This window comes from Pongo abelii, chromosome 9, assembly GCF_028885655.2.
Source record: "Pongo abelii isolate AG06213 chromosome 9, NHGRI_mPonAbe1-v2.0_pri, whole genome shotgun sequence".
In the NCBI taxonomy this organism is placed as follows: Eukaryota; Metazoa; Chordata; class Mammalia; order Primates; family Hominidae; genus Pongo; species Pongo abelii.
This window is the reverse complement of record NC_071994.2, coordinates 3140232-3158010: the sequence shown is the minus strand read 5'-3', so window position 1 is coordinate 3158010 and position 17779 is coordinate 3140232. Positions and strand designations below refer to the sequence as shown.

Genomic DNA, 17779 nt, shown 5'->3' with positions numbered 1-17779 from the left:
GGCAGGTTCTGAGCCTCTGGGGGTCCATCCTCTCTGGAGGCTGCAGCCCACGGAGGAGACCTGGCCGGCCCCTGCCAACCCACAGCAGAGGCTACTCAGCTCCTCTGCTAATTCTCCAGCTCATCCTGAGTCTTAATCCCCTTATCTTAATAACCTCTTTTATCTTGTGCCGATTACTTGATTTTTCACCTGTTTGAGCCTCTTATCTAGCAGGTTGTCACCTTTGCCTTCTTAAAAACCCTCAGCCTCCCTCTGGGGGATGCAATGCTGCTATCACGCCAGTTTCCTCTCCTGCTTTGAGGCTTTTCCAAAATTCTCCTCTTAAAACTCCATCTGGGTAGCGGATTTCCCTTCAGTTTGTGCCTTCAAGAGAAATCTGTGGCCTCTCCTATTTGGCTTCGTATGATAGAAAATGTCAAAGATGTACGAAAGTGCAGAGGACGGTGCCCCCGCCCCACCGTCATGGAAGCCGGTTCCAGACAGCGCCCCGTCTCCTCCACCTGGACAGCCGCTGGAAAGAGACTCCGCACTCACCTCCGTTCCTCTCTCTTCTTTGACCTCTGTTCTTCCATCTTGTTACCTGCCTTCAGGGCTGCCAGCAGGAAGGTGTGGGGGCCAAAGTACGTGTCATGGGAGGGGCACTTCCTCTCCACCCTCCCTGACTCCCCGGCCCTTTGCCTCCCCAGGTCAGGGGTGGGGGCCCACATGTCAGCGTTGGATAGTAGAAGGAGTGGAGAAGGTTCTGAAAGGTCCCACCCCGATGCCCCTCATGACATTGGGGAGTATGTGGTGGGGTCCAGCCCACCTTCCCAAAAGACACCTAAGAAAGTCAGCAGGTGCGGTTTCCGACCTGCTCCCCGGGGGGAATCCCGGCTGTACTGTATACACATCGTGGTCAGACTCCCCCAGGAGGCATTCATTGGCACCTACTCCATGCTCGGGCACTGGGAGTGCAGGGAGAGCTGTCTGCACCATGGAATGGGAGCCTCTGCAGCGAGTGTGCCAAGTGCTGGGTGCCGGGGGAGTGGGGAGGATGAAGAACGGGAGAGTGACCAGGCAGGAGCCCAGCTAGTGGCCCCAGAGGTCCTGGGAACCGAGGGCAGCTCAGTGAGGCCAGGCCCATGGTAGTGTCACAAGAAAAGGCTCCTGGTGGTGCAGACCCAGACGAGACGGAAGGGCCCGGGTCGTGCACATCAACTCCCACTCGCCGAGGCTGGTCCTGTTCCTCCCCAGCACCTTGCGTGTCCCTGTGCCCTGTCTAGGGCCGCCCCCGGCCTTCCCTGCTCCAACGCACCCGCCTGTCCCTGGACACGCTCACTCCCATAAATGCCGCTGCCAGCCGTCCGCCTCTCTTCCAGCGGATATTGATTACAGGGTGTTTTAGTCCTAAGGGTAAATTTCTGGAAGTCCACCCCTGGCTTAAAGGACACATGAGCACTTGGTGCCATGATTCGAGTTCACAAACGGCCCTCTGGAGAGGTCAGCGCAGCCCTGCCTGCGTTGCTCCGTCCCAGCTGGGCCTGCACGGGGCTGTGTGCCCATAGCAGGGCTGACTGGGCTGACCCACAGCCTGGGGCACGAGGGAGAGGCTGGAAGCAGGCCTTGTCACCGTGGGCTGGCCTCGGCTGTGGCTGTCCCGGCCCAGGCAGCTTGAGGTCAAGCCAGGTCGGCCAGCAGAGGCAGGAGCTGTGTCCAGGCCTGTGGCAAGCCCTGTGGGACACAGAGTGTCAGACATGTTCAGTCCTTGAGCTGGCGCCTGCTCCCCCCCCCCCCAGGGTGTCTGCCAGCGTCCTCCTGGGTGGGCCCGGCCCAGCCCTAGCCCCTGACTCTGGAGCAGGAGTCCCAAGTCCAGCACTCAGGCCTCACAGAGGCCTTGCAGCCCTCCCACCCACCCAGCCTGCTTGAGACGGATGAGTCACACGGCTGTGGTTCTGCCTTGGGGAAAAGTGAAGCCCAGGACGTGAGGGTGACTGGGAAGGATCCCAGGACAGAGCTGGGGCCTCGGTCTACCCAGAGCTAACAAGGTGCGGGCTGTGCATTTAGCTCAGGAGGGTTGTGACAGCTGCCAAGACCCCTGTTCCCTCAGCTGAGCCACCTCTAAAATCCCAGCCACTCATGAAGACCAGAGCTGGGTGTGCTGGGAAGGGGCATGAGAGGTGAATCATAAATAGAAACACCAGCTCCAGCCACAGCGAAGGGGCTCTGGCTGCCAGGGACCCTACAGTCTGTGCTGCCCTGTGCCAGGCCATTTCAGAACAGGCTGTACAAAGGCCAACTCAGTCATCTCCCAAACCCCAGAGGGGCCCCAGGATTGTCCCCCTCCCCAGAGAGACTGCAGCCTGGAACTGGCCTCTCCCCAGGCACTCAGGCACAGCTGTGTGCCCAGCGGCTTAGCAGCTCTGCAGAAGGCAAGCGATGGAGTGCCCAAAACCAGGTGCGATGGAAACCGGGTGCCAGAAAGACACCGGGTGCCTCGTCCCAGCCATGCCGTGACAGGGTCCAACAGCCGTGCCCACAGGCAGGGGGCTTCTGGCCACCACTTCCCACCCAGCCTCTCCTCAGGCCAGAATCTCCACCTGCATTCTCTCTGTCCCCCACTCTCAGAGGTCCCCCCAAATCCTGTAGAGGAATCCACAAATGAGACCCCTTTCCTACCTTCCCGTGAGTTCCCCTCCTCATCTGCCCTCACCTCCCCCGGAATGAGCTCTGGCTCCTCAAAGAGTCCCACACGCCCGGGGGGTTTCCTGCAGGAAAGAACAGTCTTCCCCAGAGGTGGGTGTGCCAGGGGGCGCGGCTCATAAGGGCAGTGTGTCCGTCTTGCTGGTCTGCCCGCCCTGGTCTGAGAGCGCCGACGGGGCCGCGGGACCCTGGCTTATTTTTCTCTTTGTACCCCTAGCATCTGGTGAGATGGAAGGGCCTGGAATAGAAACGACACTCAGCTTCCATGGGCTCCTGGGGCCAAGGCCACTGGGTCTGACTTGCTCCCGGCAGGGTGGAGGGGCCCCCAGGTGAACCCTCCCATCCGCAGATGGAACGGCAACTGAGGGTGGTGTTCAAAGCACGTTTGCCGATTGTGACCCCGGGAGCATGTACCAGTGTCCCTGTAACCCTCAGCCCACCCAGAGTCATCTAGGAGTGTCGCGGAGTTGTGACTTTCCTCCAGGTAACAAAGCTAAGTGAACACAGGATGGGCTACCAGGTGCCCATTGCCAACCACTGAGGTCGACAGGCCGGGGTTCTGGTCCGGTCTTGGTCAGCCAGGCCCCACTTCCCACCAGGGCTTCCCTCTTCTCATCTGTGAATTGCACAGGGGCTGTAGATGCCACTTTGGCCCTGCTGGTCTGGGGTCTGAGGGTGTGAGTCCGTGAATGTCCTCCAGGAAGCAGCCCCCAGTGCGGACCCCTGCTCTTGTGTGTGGGTCTCAGCCGGCGCTGGGACTGCAGCCGGGTCTGACGTTTCCCAGCCCTCAAGAGGCCAAACCCCCACCCCAAGAACATCATGGCCAGGACAGCAGGCAAGTGAGTGCCAACTCGCTGGGCAGGGGTGGCTTCCAGAAGGTTCAGTGGAGGCTGTGGGGCAGTGGGAGACAGTGCTGGCCCGGGAGGAGGGGATGTGACCAAGGGAATGGGGCTCATGAAGCGGTCTGGCCTGTGGAACTGGTTGCAGGGGCTGCCAGTGTGACAGACTTGCGGGCCCTGCTGAGGTGGCACAGCTGGTGGTGGAGGGAGGGGCAGAGCCCAAGGCTTCATCTGGAGGCTGGAGCCCTGGGAGAGGTTCATCCAGGGGCTGACGGTGGCTCTGCCACAGGCGATGGGAGGCAGTGGGGCGAGTTGATGGGCTTCGCCTAATCCAGGTGGGCACGGGGCCAGCACAGGTGCACGCAGAGAGCGTGAGGGCCAGGCAGAGCGGGGAGGGATGGGCTCCTGTGGCTGAGGGGAGCACGGTGCCCCTTCCGTGGGGAGTTGCAAAGAGCCAGGCTGCCCCCCAAAGGCCTCCACTGGGCTAGATGCTACAGAAGCTGCCTGTAATGGGGTGAACAGTGTCCCCCAAAAATGTGTCCAGGTCCTAACCCCAGGTACTTGTGGATGTGGCCTTGCTTGGAATCCGGGTCTCTGCAGATGTTACCGAAGATCTTTGTATGAGACCATCCTGGAGGATCCAGGTGCCAGGGGGGTGGGCCTCGCAGGTCCTGCGGAATGAGCTGCAGCCTGGCCCCAGGCCTGACCTCCCGCCAGGGTGGCTGCCTGAGCGTGGGGATGCCTTGGGGGACTGGGGGTTGGCTCCAGCAGACCCCGGACTTGCAGGATTTTTAAAGGGGACGTGTTTTTCCCATTATAAAAATGATCCCCAAGAGGCAGCATAACATAGGGTGTCCCCAAAATCAGACCACCCGCGTGTGTGGCTGCTCGGCCAGTCACAGGTGGTGGAATTTGGGGCCGGCGTCTGCTGTCTCCGTGTCGGTGGAACGGGGTCAGGCCAGGCCCAGCCCGCACTCCCCTGCAGAGGTCAGCTGGTCCAGGCCACGGAGCCTGGCGGGTTCGCTGCTGGCTGTGATCACGATCAATGCATTGATGGGAATGTGAAGAGTTGTGGAAATTCCACTTTGTTTTTTAAAGAAACAGCATCGGTCACCCATAGTCCACCGCTGCCAGCTTTTCTGCACGCTCCAGCTCCCCGTCACGGGGCTTTACCATGTCGAGGGCACCTCACACTGCTCCTTGGCACCATGGCACCCCACTTTCCTGGGGCTCTCATTGTCAGCGGTTTCATTGTATCCCCCAGGGTGTGAGCTGCAGAGGAGGGGGCACTTTCTGTCCCCACCTGCCTGTCACTTCCACCCGCGTTGGGTTTTTTGTGTATTTCTGTCCTGATGCAGCCTGCTTGAACCACCTCACAAACAATAAACCCCTGTTTGGTCTCAGGGCTGTGGGACCCCCTGAGGATGGGAGGAGCCGTCGAGGCTTGCTGGGCTCAGTGGGTGTTGGAGCAGCCGGCCCCCGCCAGGCCTGACTCAGTGTGACTTGAGGCCATGAACCGTTGGTCCTGCCACCCAAACCCAATGTCCACCCCAGAGCTCCCACCACGCAGGATGATCCCAAGAGCTGCCGATTCCACAGCATCTGCTATGCACTGCAGCCCGGGTGCCTTCCTCGAGCTCTGCTCAGCTCTGACCACAGCCAGGAGCTAGGAGGACCCCCCGGGGCTGCAGTAAAGCAAACCAAGGGCCCAGGGCTCCAGGATCATCTGGTCACCCTCCAGTCATAGTGGACTCCAAAGCCCGTACTCTTTCCCCAAAGAGCCCCAGGAAACCGGGACAGAACCGGGCCGGGCCCTGGCAAGCACCAGTCTGTGTTCCATGTCTGGACCTGCCTGTCCTGGACACTGCGTAGGCGTGGAAGCAGACAAGATGTGGCCTTTGGTATCTGGTTTCTTTTGCTTGGCGCATCTCTGCGGCTCATCCGTGTCGTCGCATGTGTGAGTGCTGTGCTTCCTGCTTCGTGAAGGCCGAATGTTCTTCTGTCCGTCGCACAGATGTGACCCATGTTTATCCGTTCACCCGTGTGGACGTCTGGCTGTGTCCGCTTTCTGATGGCCCTGAGCCGTGCTGCTGGGAGCATGCGTGCGCGGACCACCTGGGGGTGTGCTTGTTTCTCTTGGGTGTGTTGCGTCCGTGCATTTTCGCCCACAGTGCAGCCCCCCTCATTATGAGGATGAGCAGGCTGGGGCCAGATGAGGAGACACAGCCATGTGCTCAGCTTCTCAGCTGCGTGTCCCTAGGCGGCCACAGCCCAGCTGCTTCTCCCTTGGTCCCCCCACCTGGGTAGGCCGCGGCCTGCAGGGCAGTTCACTGGGGGTGGCACACCGAGCCCAGGAGCCTCACCAGGAGGGCCAGGCAAGGGGGCACTGGCACCACCCAGAAGAGGCCCCAGGTATGCCTGAGGGCATTCAGGACAGAGGCCAGCCCCACAGCACGGTGGGCGAGCGTCTTTTCTGGAAGTGGGTGTCCAGGCTCCCCTGGGGGCCCAGGTTCATGTCCTATGTCTAGTGTGAAGGCTGAGGCTCAGCATGGCGGGTTTGAGATTGTGTCCACAATCCCAGCAGGCCCCTGCCTCCAGCTGCGCTGCCTCTAAGTGACGGCCCCCACCCCATTGCCCCCTCCCCGGCTGACCCCTGCTGCCACCTGGCTGCAGCTAGCATCTGAAAATCAGAGTCTTCTTTCGGTTGGGACAGGTGGGCTGGGTCTGGCTGGAACGTGGTGGGGCCAGGCCTGCCTCAAGGACCACGCCCAGCCAGCCCCCATGCCAGGGCTTCTTAGGGCTGGTGGAGTGATTGGCTACAGAGGTGTGGGGTTGGGGTACCAAGGCCAGCTGACCCGGTAGCTGCTCTGAGCCTTCAGTGGGTCTGGTGTCGATCAGGAGGACAGGTGGACAGGGCCGGGGACGGGCTGGCCTGGCCGGGCCCACAGGCACAGGACTTGGCTGAGGCAGCCCGGAGAACATGCAGGCATGGCTCGACACTGCATCCTCAGTGGTGCAGGCCACTTCCGGTGCCCCTCTTGGAGTTCAACCACTCCACGGCTGCCTCTGAGAAATGTCTCCCCCTCCCCTCCACAGCTATCTCCAAAGTGCAAAGGGGATTTGGGGCTTGAGCTGCGCTCCTTTGAGGGCGTCCCAGGCGCAGCCTGGCCCGCGAGACCTTAGATGGGCCGTTTCCCCTCTTGGGGTCCCGGTTTCTGCATCGTATGTGTGTGTGTGTGTGTGTGTGTGTGTGTGATGGGGGTCTCACTTTGTCACCCAGGCTGAGTGCAGTGGCGTGACCATGGCTCATAGCAGCCTCGACCTCCCAGGCTCAAGCGATCCTCCCACCTCAGTCTCCCGAGTAGCTGGGACCACAGGCATGTGCCACCACAACCGGCTAATTGTTTTTATTTTTATAGAGACAGGGTCTCACTATGTTACCCAGGCTGATCTCCATCTCCTAGGCTCAAGCGATCCACCCGCCTCAGCCTCCCAAAGTGTTGGGATTACAGGTTTGAGCCACCACACCCAGCCCACTGCATCTTTAAAATGTGATGATGACCCCTGCTCCCCACACCTTACGAGCGTTCTGAGAATCATGTCAGATGGGATAGAACATCCAGGAGGACCTGGGGGCTTTAAGGTCCATCAGTGCAGCAGATGTCCTGGGAAAGCCCATGTCCCAAGCCCCCCAGGGCCCAGCTGCCACAGCTGAAGTGCATGCCACAGCTCTCTGAAGAGGCTGCTGCTCCTGCAGGGGTGGTCAGGCTGCCCACATTAGCACTAGGCATTCGGTCCACCCAGACACAGCAGCCTGGTCCCTTGTCCTGCTGTCTGCTCTCAGGGAGCGCATCTGTTGCTGTGGTGGTCTCCCTGGGGTGACTCAGGAGGCCTGCATGGTTTCCTCATGGTCACTTGCACTGGGACCTTAGCAAGTTTCTGGAATGCAAACCTATGGTGTTGACATGATGGCTGCTGTCCTTTAACTGATGGCTGCTGTCCTTTAACAGATGGCTGCTGTCCTTCCTTGGACCCACTGACCTCTCCATCCCATGTGCGAAGAGCCAAGCATGTGGGCTTATACTCCTTTATCCTTGTGATTTCAGAGCATTTCCCGCCCCCCCCCCCCCCCCCCCCCCCGCAGTCTTGAATGAGAATCTATCTGGTTTAGGCAGAAGTATCTGTGCTGGATGTTACTGCTGAAGGCTGGCTGCAGAGTTCCTGCTTTTCTGGCGCCTGCCAATTGATGGAGCACCCCAGTGGCCAGAGCCTCCTGTCTGCCCCCATGCAGCACGGCCCAGCCCTGTCACTCTGGGCTGTGGGTGAGGAAGCCACATAGGCGTGGAGGGGGCTGGGTCTGGGCTCACACTCACCTCTGCAGGCGCCTTCCCCAGGGCCTCCTGTGGGCCTGGGACATCATCTCCCTGGCTCAGAGCAAGTCCTGATTTACAAACAGGCCCTGAGAGATGAAGGTGGCCAGCTGAGGCCACACAACCAATGGAGGCATGGCTGGGCCCTTTCCCCCAGCTCTGCGGTCCCCAGGCCTCTGCAGGAGGACAGAGGAGGAATTGGGCACAGGGAGGATGCAGAGTGAGTCCGGGACTCAGCTGGATTCCTTCTCAGAGCTTCAGCCTTTCCCAGAGCGGAGGCAGTGTCTGCCCCTGGCCGAGGTTCAGCTAAGTGTGGCCCCAGCTGACGGCTCTATGCGGCCTGAGGAGGCGCCAGTGACCTTTCTTTACAAGAATCCCTTTATCCCAGCCTGAAGGCGAGCGTCTGGGAAGCAGGGGGTAAGGAGCACTTTGGAGGCCTGATAACTGCTGGGAAGGCAGCTGGGGGAGGAAGGGGGGCCATGTGCACTGGCTCTGGCCCCATGCTGCCAAACAGCTGGCCTTGGCATGGGGTCAGAGAGCATGGCCCCTCCCCAGGTGTCCAGAGGCAAGCATCCTCGGGGACACAGGGCTGGCCAGACAGAGGCAGAACCTGACCTGTCCCTCCCCATCTGCTCTGGGCTGGCACCACATGGGACCTCTTGTCTCCCAGTGGTGGAAGGGGTCTTTCATGCCACACATGAGAAATGGAAGGAAGAGCCTGCTCCAGCCTACGCAGTGGGGGTTGGGGAGGGGTGGTCAGCCCAGAGTCAGAGCTCACTCCCTTCCTGTGCCCTCGCCTTTGTCCCCTCCGCAACTCCTAGGTGGCCCAGGAAACTCGGCAGGGCAGGAGGAAGTGGGAGCCATGAGGAGGGGACCAGGAGGTGCCTGTGGTTAACAGGAAGGGGGGTCAAGCAGTGGCTCTGGGTGTGGGTGGGACCCTGCCGCAGGCAGGGTGGCCCCCAGGCGCTGCCACCACGGGGCGGTGTCTTAGCTGTGGTCTCAGGAGTGCAGCAGCTGCACGACACCATCACGGCCACCTGCAGTCCCCGAGAGCCCCACATGTCCATCTGGCCTGGGCACAGGCAGGGGTGGGAGTCTGGGGCCAGCCTGGAGGAGGGTGCTGGGGTCTCAGGAGAGGACCTGGAAGGGGCACCCATCCCTGCCTGCCTGGGCATCCACCTCCTTGCCCAGAGGAGGGCCTCAGGAGTGGCCTCTGCCTGGCTGCCACGGTTCTGGCTCTCTGTCCCACTTACTCTCTGGCCCTCCAGAACGTTCCCCGGCCCTTAGCAGCTCCAGCGTCTCTCAAGCCTCCTTCCAGCCGTGAGCGAATTCATTCTAGAGATGCAGAGTTGGCCCCTGTGTGTGCCCCGCCCCACTGGGTCCAGAGGTGCTTGAGTAGTCAAGGAAGTCAGCTGGGCCAGTGTCCCTTAGCGGAAGCACAGCCCTGCCCAGCCCAGCACAGCTCAGTTCAGGGGAACCCACCCGGGCCAAAGCGAAGCACCGCCAGGGTGCACTTCAGGTCCAAAGAGACGGACGGGGGCGGTCAGCTGCTCCTGAGGACTGACAGCAGGGGAAAGGTTCCTGGACAAAGGGGCTGAGTCTCCAAGGAAGAAGGAGGAGCCCCCTGCAGAGGGCCAGGCAGAAGCAAAAGCCCAGCTCGGGGGCTGGGGTGCAGAGAAAGGGGGGGCCTTCCATGGGCCGAGCTTCTCCCGCGTGCCCTCTCCAGCCTAGTGGGACCACAAGTGGGATTGTCAGCTCTCCCAGGCTGGTGGTTGGCCCTGCCCACGGGCCTGCACCCGGCACCCACACTTGCCCCTCCCCCACCCTCAGCCTCAGCCCCTCTCTGGGTCACAGGATCACCCCCACCCTACCCCCAAGTCCCAGCAGACCTCTGAGGAGACCCACTCACGCAGCTGAAGCCCAGCCCCTGTGGGCTCCCCGGCCCATCCCGCCACATGGCAGAGGAGGCTCCGCTCAGAGCCCATTCTTTCGGTGGACAGCGGGTCTCCACCCCAACCCAAGTCCAAAGTGTTCCCTTTTGGTGCCCCCCTCCCTCCTTTCCAAAAAGCCCAAAGAGGCACAAAGTCATGACTGAGAAGAGCGGCTGGGCAGGGCACCCACCTGGGATGGGCTAGGGACCAGCAGGAGGAGGGGCTGGGGGGCCAGCCCTGCTCACCTTGAGCCTTCACAGGCCGGGGAGTGGGCCTGGCTCACTCTGGACTAGGAAGAGTGGCCCCCACCCTGGTCACTAGGTCTGCCCAACAGCTGAACAAAACCTGGCGCTCCCCCAGGCAAGGGGCACTTGGAGAATTGGTTCCTGGGGGCACAGGCGACCCCCAGCGATGGAAGTCGTGGCTGCTGGGTGGCCAGCGGACAGCTACAGTGGCAAACACACGGCCCCTGGAGGAGAGCAGGAGGCCCTTCCTGTCCTGTGTGGTGACAGCAGGAGGCCCACAAGGCAACCCAGCACCTGATGCGACGTTGGAAGAGGACATTTCCTTAGGCCCCCCAGGAATGGAAGCTGCAGAAGAGGGTTATGGCTGATTTGGACTTGGGGTCAGGTGGTGGCTTCCAGGCCCACCTGTCACCTGCCTGTTTCTGAGCTCTAGGCCTGCACCCTTCCCTCCTCCAAGGCTTGGCCAGAGCTAGGCGCTGGGGACCACATACATCTAGTGACCCCCACACCCACCAAGCCCCGCCTTCTTCCCCAGCCACCCCCTCTTCCCTGGCCTCCGGGCCTGGCCTCCAGAGTGAGCCTCCTTAGGGGACCTTGGGGTCTTGGGGCTGGGGCCCCACCAGGCAGAAACGTGACCTTTCAGACTGGAATTGCCCACACTTCCTCTTTGGCCCCAGGGACAGTCTCACCGTGGGAGGGGCACTCTGGGGCTCCTTCCTCCCAGGCCCCACAGCGTCCCCTCCTGCACTTGTACTTCAGGACTGTGGGGGCAGGGTGAGACCACAGCTGGAGATGGACACAGCACCATGCACAGTGGCGGAAAAGGGTTTGGCAACTGCAGGCTGAGGCCCAGCTGTGTACAGATGAGCAGAGAGTCACTGGGGGCTCTGGGGATGAAGGCGCTGCTGGTGTCAGGGACAGGCCAGCCTCCCGGGGCATGGAGGCCACTGAGAGCGACTGCCACATCAACCTTGGGTGGCCTCAGGCAGGCAGAATCCTGAGGGCTGGGCCTAGAGGGTCCACCTGGAGTCCTTGGTGGCTGGAGCCTGGCCTGGGGCTTCCCCGCAGGCAGTGCAGGCCAGTGGCGATAACAGGCCTTTTGTGTTTCCCAGTTTGAGTGGGATCCCAGGTCGCTGCTGCCTCAGCCAGCGTGTCTGTTTCCTTGTCCACCCATCCTTCTTTCCTTCTCTCCCTCCCCTCATGGGGTGTTCCCATCAGGGGCTGTGCTCCCTGGGGCTCCCAGCCTTCAGCTTTCACTACAGTGGATGAAAGTCCTGCCAGCGCCAAGAGGTCCTCATTCCTCAGCAGCTCACACCCTGCAGATGCCAACTCTCCGTTATTCCTTAGGCAATGCCTGGCGTGGCAGATGGCTGGGGGATGGGAACCTCACTAGGGTTCCAGTGGAAATCAACCCGAAACTAACTCTGCTTACCTCTCTGAGGACCCTGCCCTGACCTGGAGACCTCAGGAACAGTGGAGAGGCAGGCAGGCACCCCAGGCACCTCCACTGGGGAGTGTCTGCTGCACAACCACCCAGGGTCTCCACCCCAGAGCCGTGCGACACATGACAGGCAGCCTGTGTGAATCCAAACACATGGGAAGCACCTGCCGCATGTCCCTGCCTTGGCTGCTAGGACAGAGCCACGATCAGACCCCGCCAGCCCTCACCTGCGCTGAGTCTGGTGGGACAAGAGAGTGTGCGAAGAACAAAGAAGTGCAATGTGGAGCCCTCCAAGGACTCCCAGTGCTACATGGAGAGTCCGAATCGACTCCCAGAGTGGCCAAGCCTCCAGCAAGTGACATTGAAGCTGAGAGTGGAATTTGAGAAGGACCGGGCCAGGTGGAGATGGTGGGCGGGCGCATTCAGCAGGAATGGGAGCATAAAGGGGCCAGTGTGGCTGGAGCAGAGTGGGCGACAGAGTAGGCTGGGGAATGGGGTGGCGGGGAGGGCTTGGGGAACAGGGATGAGATGAGACTGGATTTGTTCTAAATGCCATATGGAGCCACTGGGGAGATGTGGCCTTTAAAATGAACAAAACACCTCCCTACCAGGTGACCATATGGGAGCACTCAGCAGGCACCTCTCAGCTGTAGGGCATCAGGAAGTCCAAGGCATGGGGGGCTCCAGAAGGGCTCCACAGACCAGGATGCCTTGTGATGAGAGCTGCTGCCCACCCTGTCTGAGCGGGTCAGAGGTGGTCTGCAGGGCCCGGGGCACTGGACACTGGTCTGGGGTTGTTGGCACACAGAGTGATAGTCCCTGGTACACACCTGTATTGCATTTGGATTGGTGAGTGTCTGTTCTGTATCAGTGTTTCAGACATTATTTGAATACCACCTCAGATGTGTCTGAGTGTGAGGTGAATGGGAAGGAAGGTGGAATCAGGCTGGTCAACTGACTGGCTGGAAAGCTTCATGGAGGGATAGAGGGGTGGCAGGTGGGTGGATGGATGAATGGATGGATGGACAGGAGGATGGATGGATGCCTGAAAGGGAAGGAGGGTGGGTGGATGGGTGGATGGATGGATGGATGGATGGATGGATGGATAGATGGATGGATAGGAGGATGGATAGATGGTTTGGTGGGTGAGTGGGTGGGTGGATGGATGGATGGATGGATGGATGGACAGGAGGATGGATGGATGGTTTGGTGGGTGGATGGATGGATGAGTGGGTGGATGGATGGATAGATGGGAGGACAGTAGATGGATGGATGGATGAATGGATGGATAGATGAATGGGTGGATGGATGGATGGATGGACGGATGGATGGATGAATGAATGGGTGGATGGATGGATGGATGGATAGATGAATGGGTGGATGGATGGACAGATAGGAGGATGGTAGATGGATGGATGGATGGATAGATGGACAGGAGGATGGATGGATGGTTTGGTGGGTGGATGGATGGATGAGCGGGTAGATGGATGGATGGATGAATGAATGGGTGGGTGGATGGATGGATGGATGGGAAGATGGTGGATGGATGGATGGATGCCTGGGAGGATGGATGGATGGATGGGAGGATGGATGGGTGAGTGGGTGGATGGATGGATAGATGAATGGGTGGGTGGATGGATGGATGAGTGGGTGGATGGATGGATAGATGGGAGGACAGTAGATGGATGGATGGATGAATGGATGGATAGATGAATGGGTGGATGGATGGATGGATGGACGGATGGATGGATGAATGAATGGGTGGGTGGATGGATGGATGGATGAATGAATGGGTGGGTGGATGGATGGATGGATGAATGGGTGGATGGATGGATAGATAGGAGGATGGTAGATGAATGGATGGATGGATGGATTGATGGTAGATGGGATGACGGTAGATGGATGGATGGATGGATGGATGAATGGGTGGGCGGGTGGATGGATGGATGGATGGATGCCTGGAAGGGAGATGTATGTATGTATAGATGGAGGGATACAAGGGAGCGGGAGAGTGTGGTGTATAGATGAGTGGATGGTGGCACTCACAGACTAAGAAGTCCCACTGGATGTCATTGGTGCTAGGAGAAGGCATGTGGGGTATCTGAGCAGAAAGGTACCAAGATCCCTATGCCCTCTGCATCTTGGCCCAGGTGGAACTGGAGCAGACAGCCAAACAAGGCAGCTGAGGCTAGGTTGTGAGCCCCTCTCCCTGCCCCAGGAGGTTCCGAGTGAGGGAGACCTACCTGGGCATCACTGTCACCACACTGCCTGGGACATCCCGGGGCTCTCTGTGGGTCCTGAGAGCAGGCTCGCTCTCAGAGGGAGCTCTCATTGGCTGCTTGGTGCCCAGCCCAGCCTGGGTGCTCGGAAAATCTCAGCTGGCTGAGTGTGTAAGCCCGGCCTCCGCTCAGCTGCTGGTTCCCAGCCTGAGCTGCACCTGGGCAAGTAGGACATGTTTGTTGTGATTGACAAGTAGGGACAGGACTTCGCACCTGCCCGCTTCCCTGTGGCAGGTTGGCTGAGCCGAGCTGAGACACTGAGTGGGCAGACGCTCAGCGGCTGGGTTTTCGAATCAGTTCCACCTGGCTCAAGGACAGGCATTGCTGATTGTTAGCTCTGTGACCTGGGCCAGAACGCCAGCTTCTCTGAAGCCAGTTTCCCTGTGTGTAAGATGGCCAAAGTCATGAGCCGGGCCAGGGGCCGGGTGAGGGAGGGGCTGGCCCAGCCTGGCTGCAGCCTTGGAGCCCCTCCCCACTCTGACTTCAGGACTGGGGGCACAGAGGGGGCTCTGGGGTGGTGGACAGAAGCCCCCAGGACCACAGACACCCTGGGCCACCCAGCCCACTCCTGAAGCCACAGCAGGAAAGGCTCTGTGTGTCTGAGGCGCCCCCAGCAAAGCCCAGGGCCATGGGAGAACTCGAGGCCTTTGTCCCAGGCTTGGCAGGATGCCACTGGCCTGCCCAGAGGCAGCAGGAAGCAGCCCCAGAAAACTGGGAAAGGAGGAAAATTGACCAGTAGTTTTTAAGGAGTTCGCCCTTGGGAAGTGGACACAGGATTAGAAGCTGGAGGGGATGCTCTGCCAACCCCTGTCAGGTCACGATTACAGGGCGAGGCCTTCCATTCCCTGAACCATGGTTTTCTCGTCTGTAAAATGGGCTGAGACCTCGGTGGATCTGGCGCCGTCAACTTCAAGTGCCTGCAAAGGCATGACTGCAATCAATTATCCTCTGCTTGGCCCAGCACTACTAGGGGTAGGGCTGGTGGGGAGCAGGACAGAGGGGACCGCCTGTTGTCCTCTCTCCTTCCAGGGGAGGAAACAAGAAACCCGCTTCTGAACCCACAGGGGAAAGGCAGGTCTGCCAGTGGGCGGGGCTGGGAGAGCGAGGCAGGTGGGTGTCAGGGCCTGGCTGTGGGTCCTCCCTCTTTTGTGAAGCAGGAAGGAAGCTCCCACCGGGAATGCAACGTCTTGGGCTGGGCGTGGACGCAGGTGTGCCTGGCCGTGAGCGCCCAGAGCTCCCTCTCTTGCTGGGGTGCATGTGGGTGCAACTGAAACCGTTGGGGCACCCAAGCTTCAGGCGGGCTTAACCAGAGGCGCTCCTGGGACCCTTAGGTGGATGGCAGGCCAGGCTCCTGGACTGCCCAACACCAGGCCAGCCACTCCCTGGTGCTCAGGGACCACCTGGTCTCAACCCCGTGCGTCTTCTCCATAGAAGCTCTAGACCCCTCCCCACCACAGAGTGCCGTCACATGGTCGGGAGGGAAAACCTGTGTCTCAAAGTGGGTCTGCTTGGCTGCGGCCAGGGTCTCACAGAACCTGGGGTAGGGGTTCTGAGAAGGACATCTTCCGAGGGTGGTGACGAGCCTCTCTGACCAGGACTCCGTCCAGCCCTCCTGCTAGGCGTGGAAAAGGCTGGCACCAGCCAAAGCCATTCGCCTGACCTGGGCTGTCCTGGCCGACCACCCACCACCAGGCTCCCAGGGCCCAGGCCCTCTTCACCCTGCCTCAGAAGTCCCCTGAGAGAGAGACTTCTCAGCCAGGGGCACCCCCACCACGTGGCTCTGAAGCCCCTTCCGGGGCGGTGACCTCCTGCTGCCCCTCCTTCCTTCCTTCCAGAAGCCCCCGAGCGCCCACAGCATGAAGGAGGAGGCCTTCCTCCGACGCCGCTTCTCCCTGTGTCCGCCTTCTTCCACCCCTCAGAAAGTCGACCCCCGGAAGCTCACCCGGAACCTGCTCCTCGGCGGAGACAATGAGCTCTACCCACTCAGCCCAGGTAAGTGCCGGCCGTGGGCAGGGCAAACTGGCCCTCAACTTGGGCCCGGTGGGGTGACCCCGGGCGGCCCGACCCCTCCGTGCCCCTTGAGGTCCACAGCCTCCAATGCCGGGGACTGTGCGGGTTTCATGATCAAACTGTTTGTAGCTCGGTAGAGCGCCGGGTAATACGGCTTCTTGGCTTGACCTGTGGAGCCAGGTGAAGCCCATCTGGTTGAGGAGGGGGCTCCCACAGCCCAGGCTTTGGGAGTTATGTAGTGCAGTCGTCCCAAAACAGGCTCCAGGGACAGGTGGCCTGAGCCCCAGTCCTGGCAGGGTAACCCCAGGCCAGCTACTTGACCTCTCTAGGCCTTAGTTGGCTGATCTGTAAAATGGGACAATATTAGTACCTACTCCCAGCTACACGTGGGTCCTGGGCTCTGGGAGGGAACAGTTGGAACTAGGCCTGCCTTCGTGCAATTGTGGATAAAGCACCCAGCACACAGACTCAGAACCTCTGCCTGCCAATGCTGCCACGCTCCAGGCACCTCACTATTCACAACCCCTGCCCCAGCCAAGGCTGAGCTGTGACTGCTGTCCCCCAGAAAACCCAGCCGTTCCTCCCCTGTTCCCCTGAGAGTAGAAGGTAGCGGCAGGCACCTGCCTGGGGGGCCTCTCCCCAGCTCTGCCCCCCTCCTTTCATGGGCTGCTTTGGGGCTGAGGAAGTGGGAGCCCCAGCCCTGCCTGGCTATGGTCATCTGTCCTTCTCTGGGGGAAGTGGGAGAGCATTGGGCGGACCCACCACCCAGGCTCGAGGGGCATGTGGATGGTCACAGCCAAAGTCCCATCCAATAGATGGAAAAAGAGAGTCCCAGTGTAGAGGTGGCCTTGCTGAAGGTGCTATGGCAGGCAGGGGCACTCGACACCCGGCAAGGTAAATCCCACACCTTTTATTCTCTGCTGTCACGTTCACCCTGGCCGGAGGCTTAGAAGCACTTGCAGAGTCAGGGGTGGGGAGGGGAAGGCCCGGGTCCCAGCTGCTGGTCAGTTTCAGAGGGACTCGGACCACCAAGCAACTGGCCCAGGCGGTGCAGAACATGGGCTGGGAAGGGCCTTTTCTGAGGAATGGAGGTGGCAGGTCCCAGGCCAGGGGAGTGGGGTGGGTGTGGACAGGCTGCGAGGAGAAGGACCAGTGTTGACCTCCCCCTGCCCAGGGCACCTGCACCCTATCCCTTTGAGTGGTCCGAGGGCCCCAGCCTTTGAGTCCTCCCAGCCAGGAGACAGCATCCACATGGGAAGTAGTTTGCTGGAGGCCACAGGCCAAGCCCCTAGAACCATATGAGAAAGCACCAGAGAAAAGAGCGCTCCTGCTGGCCTCCCACCAGCACTCTGGGTCAGGGGTGTAGCACTCTGCAGATGGGGAAGCAGAGGCTCCTGGGTGGGGGAGCAGCCACCGCCAGCCAGGGGCAGTGATGTTCTGTGACTGTGAGTGGCCACAGTCCAGGACCTTTGGACAGAACCACTTCCTCAGGTCACCGTCCTGGCTTTTCCGTTCATCCCCATCCAGTCCCTGCCCAGGGCTGTCAGGGAAGGACGGCTGTAGACCCCAGGCCTTCCAGCTGGTCTGTGGCATCTGTCCACGCACCCAGCCTGTTGCTGGCCTGTCGCCTGAGGCCTTGGCAGGATGGGGCTCACTCCAGCCCCCAGCCCCTCCGAGTCTCAGTGCCAGGGACCGGGGCAGTCAACCCTCGCCCACCAGCCACAGGAAGCAGCGGAAGCGGCCCTGCTGGGCAGGCCTCAGGCCTCCCCTGCAGCCATCCCCTCCTTCCTCCTGCCCAGAAATCATATCTTGGGAAACTGGCACCAAAGCAGACAGAGCCGGGAAGGGGAGGCCATTTCCCCCAGGAGCAAACGCAGACACCTCAGGTCTCCCTCCTTCGCCTCTCCCTCCTTACCCAGCCTGCCAGGGTGGGATGGCGGACAGGACTGACCACCTCCCGGCACGAGCCCAGCACGCAGGGGCCG

At 60.7% G+C, this 17779-nt stretch overlaps 1 protein-coding gene across 6 annotated transcripts in view; it reads left to right on the top strand.

The window, feature by feature from the left end:
- Positions 1-17779, top strand: part of OSBPL5 (oxysterol binding protein like 5) — a 76617-nt gene that overhangs the window by 16336 nt on the left and 42502 nt on the right. For all 6 annotated transcript variants that reach the window (XM_063728353.1, XM_063728350.1, XM_063728352.1 and 3 more), the window contains exon 2: positions 15620-15776. In XM_063728353.1, coding sequence (XP_063584423.1) covers positions 15641-15776 — 136 coding nt within the window. In that variant the 5' untranslated portion in view covers positions 15620-15640. The remainder of the gene's footprint in view (positions 1-15619; positions 15777-17779) is intronic.